Source organism: Eriocheir sinensis, chromosome 11 (assembly GCF_024679095.1).
Source record: "Eriocheir sinensis breed Jianghai 21 chromosome 11, ASM2467909v1, whole genome shotgun sequence".
NCBI classification, from domain to species: domain Eukaryota; kingdom Metazoa; phylum Arthropoda; class Malacostraca; order Decapoda; family Varunidae; genus Eriocheir; species Eriocheir sinensis.
Genome location: NC_066519.1, coordinates 9424667 through 9441801, shown reverse-complemented (window position 1 = coordinate 9441801; position 17135 = coordinate 9424667). Strand labels below are relative to the sequence as shown.

Below are 17135 nucleotides of genomic sequence, written 5' to 3'. Positions count from 1 at the left end.
GGAGAGGAGGGGGGATTTTTTTTTTTTTTTTTTTTTTTTTTTTTACAGCTAAGGAGACAGTTCAAGGGCGTAAAGAAAAATATATAAAAAAGCCCGCTACTCACTGCTCCTGAATAGAGATTAAGGAGTGTCCAAAAAGAGAGGTCAATTTCGGGAGGAGAGGTGTCCTGATACCCTCCTCTTGAAAGAGTTCAAGTTGTAGGCAGGAGGAAATACAGATGAAGGAAGATTGTTCCAGAGTTTACCAGCGTGAGGGATGAAAGAGTGAAGATGCTGGTTGACTCTTGCATAAGGGGTTTGGACAGTATAGGGATGAGCATGAGTAGAAAGACGTGTGCAGCGGGGCCGCGGGAGGGGGGGAGGCATGCAGTTAGCAAGTTCAGAAGAGCAGTCAGCATGAAAATACATATTGATAGAAGATAGAGAGGCAACATGGCGGCAGAATTTGAGAGGTTGAAGACTATCAGTATGAGGAGGAGAGTTGATGAGACGGAGAGTCTTTGACTCCACTTTGTCAAGGAGAGCTGTGTGAGTGGACCCCCCACACACACACACACAGCGGACAAGGCTCCTGTAAATGGATAGCAACTGTGCAGGGGAGAAGAACTGGCGGAAATGATACAGAACGCCCAGCCTAGAGGAAGCTGATTTAGTAAGAGATGAGATATGAAGTTTCCAGTTGAGATTTTGAGTTAAGGATAGACCGAGAATGTTTAGTGTTGAAGAAGGTGATAGCTGAGTGTTGTCGAAGAATAGGGGATAGTTGTTTGGAAGATTGTGTCGAGTGGATAGGTGGAGAAACTGTGTTTTTGAGGCGTTGAAGGACACCAGGTTCCTCTTGCCCCAATCGGAAATAATAGTAAGGTCTGAGGCTAAGCGTTCTGTTGCCTCCAGCCTTGAATCATTAAGTTCCTGTGGAGTGGGTCTTCTATTAAAAGAAGTTGAGTAATGCAGAGTGGAGTCATCGGCGTAAGAATGGATAGGACAGTTCGTTTTTTAAAGATCATCAATGAACAACAGAAAGAGAGTGGGAGATAGGACAGAACCCTGTGGAACACCACTGTTAATAGGTTTAGGGGAAGAACAGTGACCGTCCACCACAGCAGAAATAGAACGGTCAGAAAGGAAACTGGAGATAAAGGTACAGAGAGAAGGATAGAAACCGTAGGAGGGTAGTTTGGAAAGCAAAGATTTGTGCCAGACCCTATCAAAAGCTTTTGATATGTCCAGCGCAATAGCAAAGGTTTCACCGAAACGGCTAAGAGAGGATGACCAAGAGTCAGTTAGGAAGGCAAGGAGATCACCAGTAGAACGCCCCTTGCAGAACCCATACTGGCGATCAGATAGAAGGTTAGAAGTGGAAAGGTGCTTTTGAATCGTCCGGTTAAGGATTGATTCAAAAGCTTTAGATAGACAGGAAAGTAAATCTATGGGGTGGTAGTTTGAGGGATTGGAACGGTCACCCTTCTTAGGCACAGGCTGTACAAAGGCATACTTCCGGCAGGAAGGAAAGGTAGATGTTGATAGGAAGAGATGAAAGAGTTAATGATGGCAAAGATAAACTTAAGAATGGAAGGAAGAACAAAAAAGAAGCCAGAACACAAGTATCATGTGGACATGAAATTCATCAAATATGTGATACAAGGTAAGACCCCAAAGATCAACTCTCCAAGGGCTGTAGTACCAATTAATGATTTTCCTGTTATTTTGAATATATGAATTTGGCAAACTATTTTCTTTCACCAGTCAGTGACCCAATGTGAGACTTCAGTGAACTAAGAGGAAGTCACTGAATTTCAACAAGTAACCAGCAGATCACAAAAGCATGAGTGTAAAAGGACCAGGAAATGTTGCTCCAGGATGATTTGGCACCCAGATGACATTAACAATATTGTAGGAGACATAAACCGTTGGCAAACATTATAGTACCATTTCATTATGTACATGGACAGGATGATGATGTTGGCTGGCCCTGATCCACCCCAGGCTGAAGTATGTGGCAGTAATGTGGTCCCCATGCAACAAGAATAATATAAACAAAATCAAGAGAACACAAACAGCATCAGCAAAGATGGTTCCCAGTTTAACAGATCTATTGTAGAATATAATGATAGGAAATGTTGGGGCTGCCGTCCTTGAAAGAAAGAATCTTGAGAAAGATGACAAGATTGCATAGTTCAAGACAGTGGTGGGAGTTGACAGAATTGACTGAGAATTCCTGTTTGCATGGGATAGGAAAACAACAAGAGGATAAGGAAAGAAAGAAGACATTGTGCTTGAAGGATATCAAGAAATACAGTGTTCCATGTAAATGCACTGAGCTTTGGAATGCCCTGGAGGGGGAGATCCTCCAGTTCTTAGATTATTTAGAATCTAAATTTGACTGATCAAGACATGGAGACACTGCCCCACAAGTGTCACATTTCCTGTATATCACTTCTAGGTAAATACACACAGACACACACAATCTTCATGTTTTGGGATTTGAGTCCTGCCTAATTAACCTTACCCCTGGCTATCCCCAAACACCCTCCTGCACCCTCCCCTTGACACTTGTAAGTATAGAAGCCTGTGCATGGTAACTCCCTTTAGAGTTTTTACATGAAGTTTTTAATCTTTTCTCAAAGGTGTCTGTCATACTGGCACTCACCGCATGACTACCAAGCCTGTTCCACTCATGCACTCCTCAATTAGTAAACCAGTTCCTATCTGTTTATTGAATCTGGATTTATCTAACTTAAGTCCATGGCTACTAGTCATAGCCCACTATTGTATTGCCAGAACCTCTATAACATTATCCTTATTAAAGCTCTTCATCCTTTTACATATGTACTTCAGTCAAGTCATCATGTATCCTTTGCCTTTCTAAAGAACACAGATTGAGAAACTATAGCCAGTCCTTGCATGCCAGATTTTTCAACCCTTGAATCAGTGTAGTCCAGCCTCACATCCCCTTCTGACCAGTCTCCTCCTACCAGGCCTCAGCCATGCCAAAACCTGCCCCCATTTAACGGGTCTGTTCAACGGCGAGGATTACGTGTTCACCTCAAGCAACAGTGATTTGATCGATGCCGCCAAACTCTTCTTGCGCTATGGCTGGGATGCCTATCGTATCAAGAAAGTGCCGGGTGCTGTTCTCCAAGACTTCATAAAGTAAGTAGCGGTGGTGGTGGTAGTTGTTTATACCAGGTTATTGGCAGCAGACAACAGTGGCTCCCAACCTAGAGTGTGTCTGGATTGGAATAACCATGGAATCATGTCTGGATAAACTTTCTGATGTTTTTTGTATGTTGGCACTTGGAACATCTGATTCTCTTGGAGGGTACCAAACTGCCTCACTTCTCAAATAAGTTCAGAAGGCTGATGGTGGATCTTTTTGGACTCCATGAGAGAAGGAAGCCTGGCAGTGGCAAGATCAGTAAGGAGGGTAAATCTACTACTGGTGTGGCATGAACAATGGTACTCATCTTAGGGAGGTAATTAAAGTGTCCACAAAAGTGTAGGGTGCCTGCAATATAAATTAATGTGAAGATCATTTTTGAATTTTTTTGGGTTTGCAGACTTGCAGCCAATCCAGAGTATTGCATGTCTGTCAACACCGACACACCAGGAAAATAAGACCACCCCTTTGTTCCTGCCTCTGTGTGCGAGCACTGTCTGCTTGCAGTGCACACCACAGCACGCATGCCTTACTGTTTTTTTTTTTGTTAACATTTTGCCTATCCTAGCCTAATTCTGGACCTTTTCTGCAGAATGGGATTTGGGAAAAAAAACATGTGGGTGTATTGGTGCAAGCTAGCAAGCAAAAAAACAAGAATATAGGGTAGCAGTACTGGAGCAAGCAGTGCTGAGACAGAACAGTCTTGTTTGCCTGGAGTGGACTGGGTTTTAAGGAGAGTTGTGGACCAAAGTCAATGTGGAGCATTTGTTGCCAATACCCGGGTCACCCAGCTTGTTTTAACAGTGATGCAGTAATCTTTGCAGAGATGCTGGAGGTTCTGGTGATGGGTCTTAAGGCACTGCCCACCACCCTAAGTTTCTTGCATATCATTTTTATCTATTTACTAATCTATCTATATCCAGTGCCCGGCTTCCTCACAGGAACCTCCTTCAAGGGGGCGGCCACAACAAAAGTGTCTCCTCTTTTCCCTGTTCCGGCACTCCCTCTCAGCACACTCAATCTCTTGCCCCCCAACTCCTTCTCCAATACTCGTCCACCAAATTAATCCATTTCATTGGTGGTCTTCCCCTATCACCCCCTTGTTCAACCTTTTCCTTACTCTCTTTACAAATTCGTTCTAATACAATCTTCTCGTGTCTACACCACCTCAAACCACCACCACGCTTCACCCATTCAGCCACTCCAAATTACACACCGCTGGCTGTTTAAACCCACAGCAATCCTCGTCCATGCTCTCATTACTTTCTCCATTCCAACCTGACACAACACATGCACCTCTTATATAGCTTATTTCCATTGCACTTATTCTTGACTGCTGTGCTACATTTTACCTCTACGTTGTTTATGCATATGCCAGAGTTGGGGGATAACACTCTTTCCTATACCCTTTCTTTACCCCCATGCTCACACTTCATTTGCCTGGCCTTCTTTACCTTTGGGTGTCATCCTCTATCTACCTTTTATTGGGATGGTAAAGAGTGGACACTTTTTATAACATGTTTTGCCTTTGGTTTGCTTCCAATATACTGTAAACATTTAAATGTCAAGTGTGGGTTTACTCCTTCCTCTCTGTTTGCTGTCCAGAATCTACAGGCTGCAGCAAGAGGGCCAGGCCTTCAAGGACGTGGCATCGTTGCTCTCGGCACTGAGCAAGGATATGCTGAGGATGACACAGGTGTCCACCACAGACTGGCTGATGGAGAAAGGCCTTTCCCCTCAGACCATCAATGAGCTGGTGATGTCTGTGGCGCAGTGCAACTATGGCCAGACACCAGCAATGCACGCCTTAGTGGGTGGGTGTTGTTATTGCTCAAGCTCATTCTTAGGCTGTTAATTTGTTAGGGTGTTTCTGCCAATTTTTTTTCCAGCAAGGAAAGCATTTCAAGGACAAAAGACAAAAAACAATAAAAAAGTCTGCTAAGCGCTGTGCCAGCCCCCCTTCCTCCCTCCCCCCAAAAAGAGGGGACAGAAGAGAAATCATCTTTGGAAGGAGAGTTGTCATGATACTCTCCTCTTGAAATAGTTCAAGTTGTAGGCAAGAGAAAATACAAATGGAGGGAGGCTGTTCCAGAGTTTTTGTATGCACCATTCCAGTTAGCAGATTGTGCTAAAGCATAAACATGAATTACAGTGGGCTGTTCTACAGTGAAGGGATGCTACCACAAATTGTGCTATATTGGGTGTTTTCTATTCATATAATTAACCCGTGGGCTTCGGCTATGGGAAAGCTGAGAAGTGGCCGAGAAACGGCACCATTACACTACATTTTGAGACTAAGAAAAGAGCATGGAACGTATATCAGAGTACTCCTCTCATAATCATAAAGCCGTTAAAAATATTTATTTATACTCAAACTCCATTTTTTTGGAGTGGTGTATGTTACAAAATAAACAGTCTCATGACACGTGGCATCTAGCCGAGAGTCACTTGTTGTCTACTTTAGAGAATTTGACAAGTGATTACTATATGGATAGCTAATTCAGTCTGTCATGACCTTACAGCACCACCTATGACAAATAAGCCGACCTCAAAATCACTCACCCACCACAGTGACCCAGGGCATGCATGGTGGGTTGCTCTATGCCACCACCGCATACAATTAGCTCGAATTAGGCGTTTTGAGTCGAGCCCCATATGGGGTCCACCGTTTCAGCAGACCGACTCGCGGGAGCCCAAAAATGGGTCTGCTGACGCTGCCGGTTTAAGTTGCTACAATGAATGCTGGAATGAAAGCAGTGGAATATCGGCCCCAGGAAGCCCTGATCCCATGTCGTGTTGGTGTTGTGTAAGGTTCAGCGATGCAGTGAGGTATCTACATATTTTGTCCTGTAGCTATGATTTTTTTTCAATTCTATCTATATCTTCAATGCCCTGCCTCCTCGTGGGAACTTTCCTCCAGAGGGTGGCCATGGCAGAAGTGTCTCCATCTCTCCCTGTTCTGGTACTCCCTCTCTCCCTGTTCTGGTACTCACTCTCAGCACACTCAGTCCTGCTACTTCCAACACTCTCACTCCAATACTCCTTCACCCTATTGATCCACTTCACAGGTGGTCTTTCCCTGACACCCCCTCCCTCAGTCCTTCCCTCATGCACTCTCTTCACGAATTCATTCTCCCCCATTCTCATCACGTGTCCAAATCATCTCAACGCACCTCACTTCACCCATTCCACCACTCCACAATCCACTCCTTTTGCTGTCACACCCATACCAAACCGCTCATACTCGCTTTCACTACTTTCTCCATCCCATCCTGAAACACCACATGCACTTCTAATATAACTTATTCCCACTGCACATATTCTCGATTGCTGTGCTACATTCTATGTCCACATCTCTGATCCATATGACAGAGTTGGCAGGATAATACTGTTCCTTATTCCCCTCTTTACCTCCATGCTTACATTTCCTTTCATAACTCTCTCCAGTGCACCTACTACCTGTCTGCCCTGCACTGCTTTTTCCCTCACCTCACCTTCCATACTGCCATGCTTACATAAAACTGTCCCTAAATATATAAACTCAGTCATCTCCTCCATTCTCTCCTCCCATAACTACACTTTGTTGTACCCTCTGCTCTAACTCTGTACGGTTTTGCAAAATCAGTGACCTGTTCTCTCGCCCTCTCAAATACCATAACCTTATGATGGGATCACACATCTGCGATTTGGCCTCTGCGACTCACCGCGATACCAAAAATCTTGGAGTCGCAGCTCGTTTGCCACCCGAGAAGCGCAATTTGTTGCGACAAGAAAGGTCTCACGATCCAAAACGACATGTGCTCGATATCCACTTTTTTATTTTTTTTTATTTTCTATTTTTTATTTTTTATTTTTACGTGTATGCCTATAGCGCCAGTAGGCTTTCTTGAGGGGCCTGGATGCTAGTCAGCCCCAGTCAGTCATGGCGCAGGCAAGTGTTTATAGTTGCGCCATCTTCTCTTGGCTTAGTTTAGTCGTAGACCTTTGCAATCATTGCAGGCAAAGCGAGAAAAGATCGAGTGTGTGTCACAGCTTGCTGCAATTATTGCAAACTCAGCAGGGATTCATCGTGAGCACATCGTGAGCACCTGCGACGTATGCATGATTATTGCAATGGATAAAGAATGCTGCTTGACTGCTGCTCGACTTGCTCTCGTTTACAGTTCGACTTCACATTGATGTACTGCAATTAATCGTGACCACCTGCTGGGTGTCCCCACAGGGATGTGAATAAGGGGTAGGTCCACCTACTTTTACACTAACCAGTCTACCCCTGCAGAGTAGCAACGCCAACACCATGAGCCTCATTGACTTTATCAACAGTGATATTGTGAAGAATCCTCAGTGGCAGCTATAGTGGCCTTTGAAAGATTGCACATAATAACCCTCCAATACGTTGCACAGCTGATTCAGAAAAGGAAGTAAAGGAAAGCCCGAAGTACTTGGGTACATGTATAACTTCATGTGGATTCCCGATTACTTCCACAGAATGGTAGGTGGCCAACATCTCCCTGAAGCAGGATGGTCGTCAGGTGTTGAGGGTGTGTTGGACGATGTTGACGATGATGGTGGTGGTTTGGGGCTTGGTGGATTGGTAGGTGTAAGGTGCTGGTGGTGAGACTTTGGTCTTCTTGGTCTTCGGCATGATGTAGGTGTCCTGAAGGGCACAAGACATTGTGTGGCACGCTGTGGGTGGGAGCGGTGGTTGCCAGAGCGAGAGGCAGTCGTCACCAGAGCACGGCAGTGGGGAGTCTCAGCAAGGGAACGTCGCTCACCCAGCTTATTTATAGGAGATGCCACTGTGATACCTCGTTGCCACATCTCGCGATGAGAAAGTTGCTCGATTCGCCAACGATTTGTCGCAGGCCACTGGAATCATTGCAACGATATCGTTGCCAAGTTGCAGTGTGCTGCGCTCTCACTGCGTTCACGCTGCGATGAGTCGAGTGATATGGGAATCGCAGAGGCAGTTGCAATCTATTTTGAACATTCCAAAATGAATCGCAGCGGTGGCCGCATCACGTGATCACCCATGATACGTGGTGACACTGCTACGCTTCGGAAAGACTCTGCGATTCCTGTTACGATTGTTGCAGCGAGAGTGTAGTAGATTGTGATTTCACCACTTGTTTCACATTTTCGGGATTGCAGTGAGTCGCAGAGGAAAAATCGCAGATGTGTGGATTCCAGCATAACTCTTTCCAGCATTCACTCTCAGCTTTCTCCTCTTACACACCCTGTCAAACTCATCCACTATCCTCTGCAGCGTCTGCTCATTCACTGCCAACAACACTATATCATCTGCAAACAGGCCTGCCACTAATGACTCCTCCATACCTCTCACTTTCAGCCTTGGACCAAGCTCCCCCACTCTGACTTTCATTTCTCTCATCCATCCATCCATGTACACATTAAAAAGCCATGGTGACATCACATACCCGTCTCACACCCACACCAACACCGAAACTCTCACTCAACTCACCATTCACGCGTACAGAGGCACTTGGATTCTTTTAGAAGGATCGGATTCCCTCCAGCAAATGCCCTCCCACACCATACATCCTTAGAACATCCCACAACCGCTTCCTCTCAACACTTTCATGTGCCTTCTCTAGGTCCATGAAAGCAGCAAACCGTTTCCTATCCTTCTCTTAAGTATTTTTAAACTAACATTTTGAGTGCAAATATTTGGTCTACACAACCCCTCCCTTTCTTAACCCATAAGGGTCAGGCTAGAGGACTGTTGTCGTCCTTGCAGGGCGCGGGCGGTGTTGATAGATTTTGAAAAATAGGTGTCTTTTATCAATGCCCTGTGTGGCAATTTCTAAAGAAAACATAATAATTTATACTGTTTTTTCATCGCCAATCCTTCCTCTCCACGATGAAATAAATTTGAAGTGTCTAGGTTGCAGCACGGCAGAGATAAGATGTTGGGAAGAGGTGCTATTTTTGGCCAAGTCGAGCACGTCGGATGGCGGGAACTCCCGCCACCCGACGCTTTCCGCCCGAGCGGGAATTCCTGTCACCCGACCCACACGGGTTAAAACCCCCCTTGTTCATCGCCTACACTTTTCTCAGTTATTTTCTTCATCCTTTCATTTAAAACCCTTCCATACACTTTTCCTGCCACACTGAGTAGACTTATTCCCCTGTAACTATTACAATCACCTCTGCTCCCTTTCCCTGATTTCCTTATTTCAGTTATTGTGTAACATAGCTTTAGCCATGAGCCAGCAAAATAAAGTTAGAAAATTCGTCTTAGAAATTAGGAAAGAAATAATTTCCATGTAAAAGTGGAAAAAAGGTGAGGTAAAGTTGGGTGCATATGCTATAGCTGCACATGGTGGCAGTACTCATCTCTATCACACTGGCCCTTGAGCCTGTGGTGGGAAGAACCCATTACCTCAGAACACAGGGTCAGTGTGACATCCATGATACTACAGTTTACCTTCTCCAGGTTTTCCCAGGTACCCATTTATTGAGTAAGCTGAAAGGAAGGATGAACAGCTTGGTGGGCTGCACGCTGACTGCCCGGGCCAGGATTCAAACCCAGGCTGTTAGATTCGTAGCTAGGCACACTAATCACTGGATCATGGAGGATTATAGAATAAAGAAAAAAGATAGACCTAAGAAGTGTTGAACATGTTATAGCTAAATCAGTGGCCTCTACAATATTGAATAACAAGAAAGAAATTAAAAATGCAAAAGAGGGTAAGGGAATCTTCAGGTCGAGCAGTTCACCAGCTTCCCTCCCTCTTTACCCTTCCCCACATTACTTCAGTGCCTCTTGTTGACCCCCAAATCCCCCTTCCTGGCCCAATTGAGTTCCAGCCAGCCTCCACACCCTGACACACCTGACAGTCACACCACTCTCAGGGAATGTGTGTTCTATTTTTCACATCAATGTGGTTACCTTGGGTGTTAAAATTGGTTTCATTAATGTACTCATATCTCATTTCCTACCTTATGATCTACTCTTGTATTATCATATGACTTCTACTAACCTTTCACACATCTTGGAAAAGTATAGAAAACAGCTTAGAGTTTAATGCACATGTGGAAATGGCAATGAAATATGAGTGTAGACCCGTGTGCCTGCGTGTGCTGGAGGGTTTTTTTGCTTATTTTTTCAGCATAGGAAACAGCTGAAGGGGAAAAAAAAAAGAGAGAGAAATCTAAGCGCTCTAGGAAAGAGCGGGAACATTTGTTTTGAATGTCGGCTGTGATAAGCGGCTGGACGTTTAGGGCTGCTGTGGGATGCTTTGGCCCACGTCGCGGCCTGCAGCTATGTGAATGTACGTGTTTCATTGCTAGGCTATATGTACTCTCGTTTTGATCTTTATGCTGTTTCCTATGGTGCGTATGAAGGGGCATATACATCCAAATGCAAAAGTTAAATCAGTATTTTTGCTCCTTCATCCTGTTCAATGGCCATATTTTGAAAAGCCTTCTTGTGAGTTTTTCTGGTTTCCTTTATACTGGAGCTAGCAGCAAGATGTTGGTTTCTTTCTCCAATTTTTTTGTTTTCTTGGATTGTCTCCTTGTGCTTTAAAAATGGGATCTCACTGTCTGGCCTCTCTGTGAACTTGAACCACTCCTGAGCTGTTCCTCTTAAATCATTCATTTGTGACTCATTATAATGGTAGGCCACAAAGGGCATGCTGTGGGTTGAGCCATGGCAGTAATGGTCCTCAGGGTCAAATCAGCACAGCAGAGAATGTGAGTGTGGGGCAGAACCTTCCACTTGACTAGCTACCAGCATCATTAGCTGGCTGGCAGACATGTCTGGCACACAGTTTGAAAATTAATACTGTACCTGGTATCAAATTTGAAAATAAAAAAGCAAGGATTACAGGCTGAGAAAATGAGTAAAGGTAATTATTTTGACATACTAAAAGAGTAAAACGAACATTGAATGGTTAGATAACGGGGTCTGCTTGTAGTGTTTTTCCCAAATATGAGTGCTAATTTGAACTTCATATGAACATACCCAAGTCAGTGACTGACCTGGATATGTTCTACATTATTCCCATTCCTTCCAACAGGCCTCATTGCCCTGGCTGGTGCAGACAGCAGCCTGTGGTCTGTGGAGGGAGGCAACAAGCGTATCGCGGAGGAGCTCCTCAAACATTCCCGTGCGTCTTTGCTGCACCGGCAGGTGACTCATGTGGCTCCCAGCACCGACACCCCAGACAGGTTCATGGTGAGTGTGTGTGTGTGTGTGTGTGTGTATTTACCTAGTTGTGGTATACAGGAAAGGAGCTCTGCTCGTACTGTCCCGTCTCTATATCTACTATAATCCAACTTGGCCTTATATTCATGAATCATCTTTGCATGGACTGAATCTCTTTCCAGGACATTCCAGGTCTCCACTACTTTTTGTGGAAAGTTGTTCTTCTTCATGTCTCTTCAACAGCCTTTCTTTTTCATCTTCCTTCCATGGTCTCTTGATTCTCTTGTATCCCATTTTATTAGATCTTCCTTGTCCATTTTCTCCATCCCATTCAGCACCCTATACACTGCAATCAGATTTCTCTCCCTCCTCTGTTCCAATGTTGGTAAGTTCAAATGCTTCAATCTCTCTTTGTCTGTTAAATCTCCTAGTCCAGGAACCAACTTTGTTGCTATCCTCCTAATCCTCTCTACTTTCCTTCTATTCAACTTTATACTCGGCAACCACACTGTTGCTGCCTATTCCAACCTTGGATGAATCACTGTCACAATCAGTTTCTTCATCATTTCCTCATCCAGATATTGAATAGCAACTTTTATGTTTCTCATCAGGTTGAATGCCTTACCTTCAGTTATTTATGTATATATCTGGCAACAAATTATCCAATACATTGGCCCCACGAGCCTGTGGTGGGAAGAATCCATTACCTTGGGATACAGGCCAGTGTGAAGTCAGTGAAGTAGACTTGTAATTGTCAAGTGATGATTATGTATTTGTAACTCACTGTTTGGATCTGAACAAAAAAATATTCATATCAAGCTCACTGTTTGTAAAATAGATGTAACCTACCCATGCCTCACTGTATCTTGGAGGACAGAATGGAACTTGTCAAAGCATTTTTAAGGCAGATTATCACTGTTAGATATGACATCTTTCTTCTGCACTGCCAACACCACACCTTTCCTTTAGGTCAGGTCAAAGGAAGTCGAGGGGCTCAAGAACACACTCTTCACTGAGGCTGAGGTGAAGGTGGCAGCAGCTGCAGCAGAGGAATATAATGCAGCACCAGAGGGTGAGGAGCTCAGCAGGGAGCAAGAGTACGACTTTGTGGTCCTGGCCACGCCACTCACCAGTGACAAGAGCAAGATCAGGCTGGCTAACTTCACCCAGCAGTTCACCTTCCCAGGCCACTATGAGGCCATCCGCACCACCATGGTGAGGGGTGTGCTGCGGCCCGAGAGCCTCATGATGACTGAGGACGAGGTGTTGGATGAGGTCCTTGTCACCAACCCCAAGCTTATGTTTAACTCGTTTGGCCTCCAAACTCCTGTGAAGGACGGGACATGTAAAGAAAATGCCGTTGGTGTCTGGAAGATCTTTTCTCCACACAACATCCCTGAAGAGCATCTGGACATATTTTTCAAGAGACGGGAGTCAACAGATGTTGTGTCGTGGCTCGCCTACCCCCACTACTCCTCCAACCAGACTCTAGGGAACTTTGAACTAGTGCCTGGCCTGTACCACCTCAATGCCATAGAGTGGGCTGGGAGCGCCATGGAGATGAGCGTCATCGGGGCAAAGAATGTGGCACTTCTTACCTACAAGCACTGGAAGAATGACCCTGATGCTGGAAGAAAGGCACCTGTGAAAGAAGAACTGTAATAAGAGAGAGAGACAGAGAGGGAGAGAGTGTCACTAGTAGAAGCTGGCTGTCTGGCTGTCTGTCAAGGTTTTACAATAGCTGTGTGTTGGGTGGACTTACCGTATTTCCTGCCATATAAGACGCACTTTTTTTCAAAAAAGAAGAGTAAAAAAAATCACCCTGCATCTTATACCCCGATGGTTAGGTTTTGGTAAGCCTAGGGCAGTGGTTCCCAACCTTTTTTTCAGGCGACCCCAAACATGCACCTCTAGACTTGACTGTGACCCCACTACAGTCTATTCATTTGGGCAAAGCCACTCACGGTAGCTTAGTCCCAGCGACTCCACTTCCCCCTTCTGGCTGGGTAGCTCCGAGTTGGATGATGTAACCTACGTGTCATGTTAAGTAGTCAACATAAAATGGTAAGTAGTAATAATAAAATGTTAAGTAGTCAACATAAAATGGTAAGTAGTAATAATAAAATGTTAAGTAGTCAACATAAAATACATATCCAACATAAACTGCTGATTTATGTTCAAGCACTGCCCAAGGTGATTTAATTACAGTTTACATGATGGAGGAAAGAAAAATCTTTGACATGATATGTATTTTATGATATGTATTTTATGTTGACTACTTAACATTTTATTATCACTATTTACCATTTTATGTTGACTACTTAACATGACAAGTAGGTTACATCATCCAACTCGGAGCTACCCAGCCAAAAGGGGGAAGTGGAGTCGCTGGGACTAAGCTACCGTGAGTGGCCTTGCCCAAATGAATAGACTGTAGTTTAGTTGTATATGTGTTATTATAATATAATAGCACCATGTTTGATATATTGAGGTCTTGGCGACCCCAGGAAAAACACTTGGCAACCCCACTTGGGGTCGCGACCCCAGGGTTGGGGTTATTGTTACTAGCACGAAACCAACACCCAAAACACCTCCGTTTGATATAATAGTTCCATGATGTCCCAAAAATTAAATATATCGTATTTTGTGGCGTGTAATTCGCACTTTTTTCACTCAGAAAATGCCAAAAAGTTACCCCTGCGCGGTATATGCCGAAGGTACAAATTCTGATTGCCTTAAATAATGAATAGTGTGATGCAATAGAAAAGGAAAATGTGAATAAGCAGAAGAGAGGAGGAGGACATCTGATGCGAAAAAAACATACAGGTCACAAAAAGAAGATGTGCCACACGTGGGAGCCGATGAGTGGCGTGAACAGGAAACACAAAACACAATTCCACCATAGCGCCAGTCACCAGTGTGCTGGGTGATGGTTAAAGCGGCTATTACACGAGAACAATATTGGTGGAGCAGTGTGCTGCCTGACATGATTCAGCTCGGCTACCGTGGGGCAGACTTGGGCGGATTACCATAGTCTGGAGGTATTTCTGCTGTGCAATGGCCTGGTCAGCTGACATTTTCTGTGATACATATTCTAAAGAATGGATATCCGAGGATGACTAAAGTGTTTATTGTAAACGCATTTTTGTTTCTCATTGTAAAAATAACTATATTGAAACATAATATGATTGACAGAAATTAATCAACATCTACTTCTACTTGAGCTGGTCCCTGAAAGTCAAGATCAAGACCAAGATTGCCCATCGAACGTAACATCCCTGTGTGATTAGTTCCCTCAGTAGCTCGGCGAAAGTTACAGCCTGCACACTGCGCATTGAGTGAATCTACCAACCAACCCTTTTGTTTACCATTTCAAAGTCACAGCTGCTTGGGGTAAGAGCACAGTAACTTTTCAACCAGCAATGGAACACTGAATACAGAAAAGGGCACAAAGCAACATACGGTATCATAGTCATAATTGTAAGTAAGGTGGCCAAATGTAATACTGCACATACATCAAGTTCCGGGAAATCTGGATTTGCCAAATTATAGGTGTGTCTTATACTCCGGAGCGTCTTATATGGCAGGAAATACGGTACTTTCTTCCTTCTCTGCATTAGAGATCCATTAAGAGTGTTGACTGAAAATTCTTTCAGGCTGTCAAATAAGCCCCTAAGAGTCACAAGACCTCAAGCATCAATTAGAAAAGGTTGGAACACATTTTTCTTGAGGCTTGTGTGCTCTGCATGTCATAAGAGTTGTTGACATGTAATGAAGTTTTGAACCATGTTAGATCATCATAATGGCTTGACTGTTAATTCGTTCAGGCTGTCATACAAGCCCCTTAGAGTCACAAGACCTCAAGCATCAATTAGAAGAGGTTGGAACACTTATTTTTCTTGTGGTTTGTGTCCTCACTCTGTATGTCATAAGAGTCGTTGTGTAATGCAGTTTTGAACCATGTTAGCTCTTCATAATGCCTTGACTGCAAAGTTTTCAAGCTTTCATGCAAGCCCTTAAGAGTCACAATGCCTCAAACATCAATTAGAAGAGGTTGGAACACTTATTTTTCTTGTGATTTGTGTCCTCTCTCTATGTTGTAAGAGTTGTTGTTTTGTTATGGAGTTTTGAACCCTGTCAGATCATAATGGCTCAAGTGACACCTTCACAGGGCAAGGGACACATGATTGAACACACACACACAAACACACACTCAAGTAACACCTCCACATGACAGGACACTTGAATGAACACACACACACACACACACACACGCACACACACACACACACACACACACACACACACACACACACACACACACACTTGTTACATCTCCAGAAGACAGAGGACACATGGCACAACCTGTTGCTGGCTTGATCTTGGGTTTGACTGTGGTAATACTTCTGGCCTTGCAACCCTAGATGACCCACATGAAAAAATTACTCCATTTTTCATCACCTTACATGCAAAGAACTATGCAAACAAGTACCCTTAAACTGTTTTTGTATGAGTGACCTTGTAGCTTGATAGTTAAAAGGAATGCCAATGTTATTTTGAGGAAGATTTAGTTGCATTTAGTTGCATTGCCTCCTGTTTAGACAAAAAATTATTTTAACAGTTTGGGATTGAGTTTGTATGCCAGTCTGTGTGTGTCATTCTCAGAAGAGAGGTTGTTTTAATATGAAGATTGTTGGGTTCACAAGGAGAGAATGACTAAAAAGAGTAAGAATTGGTAATGTAGGATGGATTGTAAGGTTGGCAGAGAGAGAGAATTAGGCAAAAGAGTGAGAAGATGATATGAGCAAAGGACAGGTAATGTAAAATGGGGATTGTGAGGGTGGCAGAGAGATAAAAGAAGGCATAAAGAGAAGGAAAATAAAATGAACTGATGAGAGGTGGTATGAGAAAAAGGTTGTGAGGGTTGACAGAGAGAATGAAGCCAAAAGGGTGAGAAAATAAAATGATCAGACAGGAATTGGTATAAAAGGAAGGTTGTTAGGTTGCAGTGAGAGACTGGAGCAAAAAGAGTGAGAACAGACGAGAGTTGGTTTAAGAGGAAGGTCGTGAAGGCAGCAGGGAGAGAGTGGGAAAGTAGTATTGGTGGCAGAGAGGGAAAGGGGCAAAAGAATGGGAAACTATAAGACAGGATGATTAGATGAACACATGCATCAAAAAGTTGAGGTATGGCGAAGTAATAACAAAGATAATTGTGCACAGACTAGCAAACAAACTCCACATATCTTGTTTCATGTCGGCTTCATCGTCATTGTTCATTTATGTACACATACACGGCTTGACAAAGGTGGAGAGGCATATTCTCCATTACTTGAGGTCATTTGTTGCAACCTGCCTAGCCAGACTTACTTTTGTATAGTGAAGCTCTGTATGAGTTGCCATGCCTAGGACTGGACCGTGTCTTTCATTACCATTGTTATGACTCCAGATAGTGGTGTTGTTGCTTTGCTGTTAAATACCTTAAATATACATGTTAAAGTTGATCCCCCAAGATTGTATATTTTAGTGAGGGATGAATTCCATCTTCTAGAGAATTAGGAGAATTAGTCAAAAGTAATGGTAGTAGTAGTAGTAGTAGTAGTAATAGACAGTACAAAGTAATAGCTCAGAGGAGATGCAATGCCAAAGACTTTCCATTAGCTCATCAGTGTATGAGATGAAGGTGAAGATGAATTCAACTTTCTTTGGAACATATCTCGTGTTAAGTCAGTGTCTTCTAGTAGTAGTAGTAGTAGTAGTAGCAGTAGTAGTTGTAATAGTAGTAGTAACCCCTAGAAAAGTAGT

The 17135-nt window shown here is 43.7% G+C and overlaps 1 protein-coding gene across 1 annotated transcript in view; it reads left to right on the top strand.

Moving 5' to 3' along the window:
• The window catches only part of LOC126996813 (prenylcysteine oxidase 1-like), a 36062-nt gene extending 19228 nt beyond the window's left edge, over positions 1–16834 (top strand). Inside the window, exons 3-6 of the mRNA XM_050857675.1 lie at positions 2979–3153; positions 4766–4974; positions 11206–11363; positions 12303–16834. Of these exons, the coding sequence (XP_050713632.1) occupies positions 2979–3153; positions 4766–4974; positions 11206–11363; positions 12303–12995 (1235 nt within the window). The 3' untranslated portion in view covers positions 12996–16834. The remainder of the gene's footprint in view (positions 1–2978; positions 3154–4765; positions 4975–11205; positions 11364–12302) is intronic.
• The last annotated feature ends 301 nt before the right edge of the window (positions 16835–17135 follow it).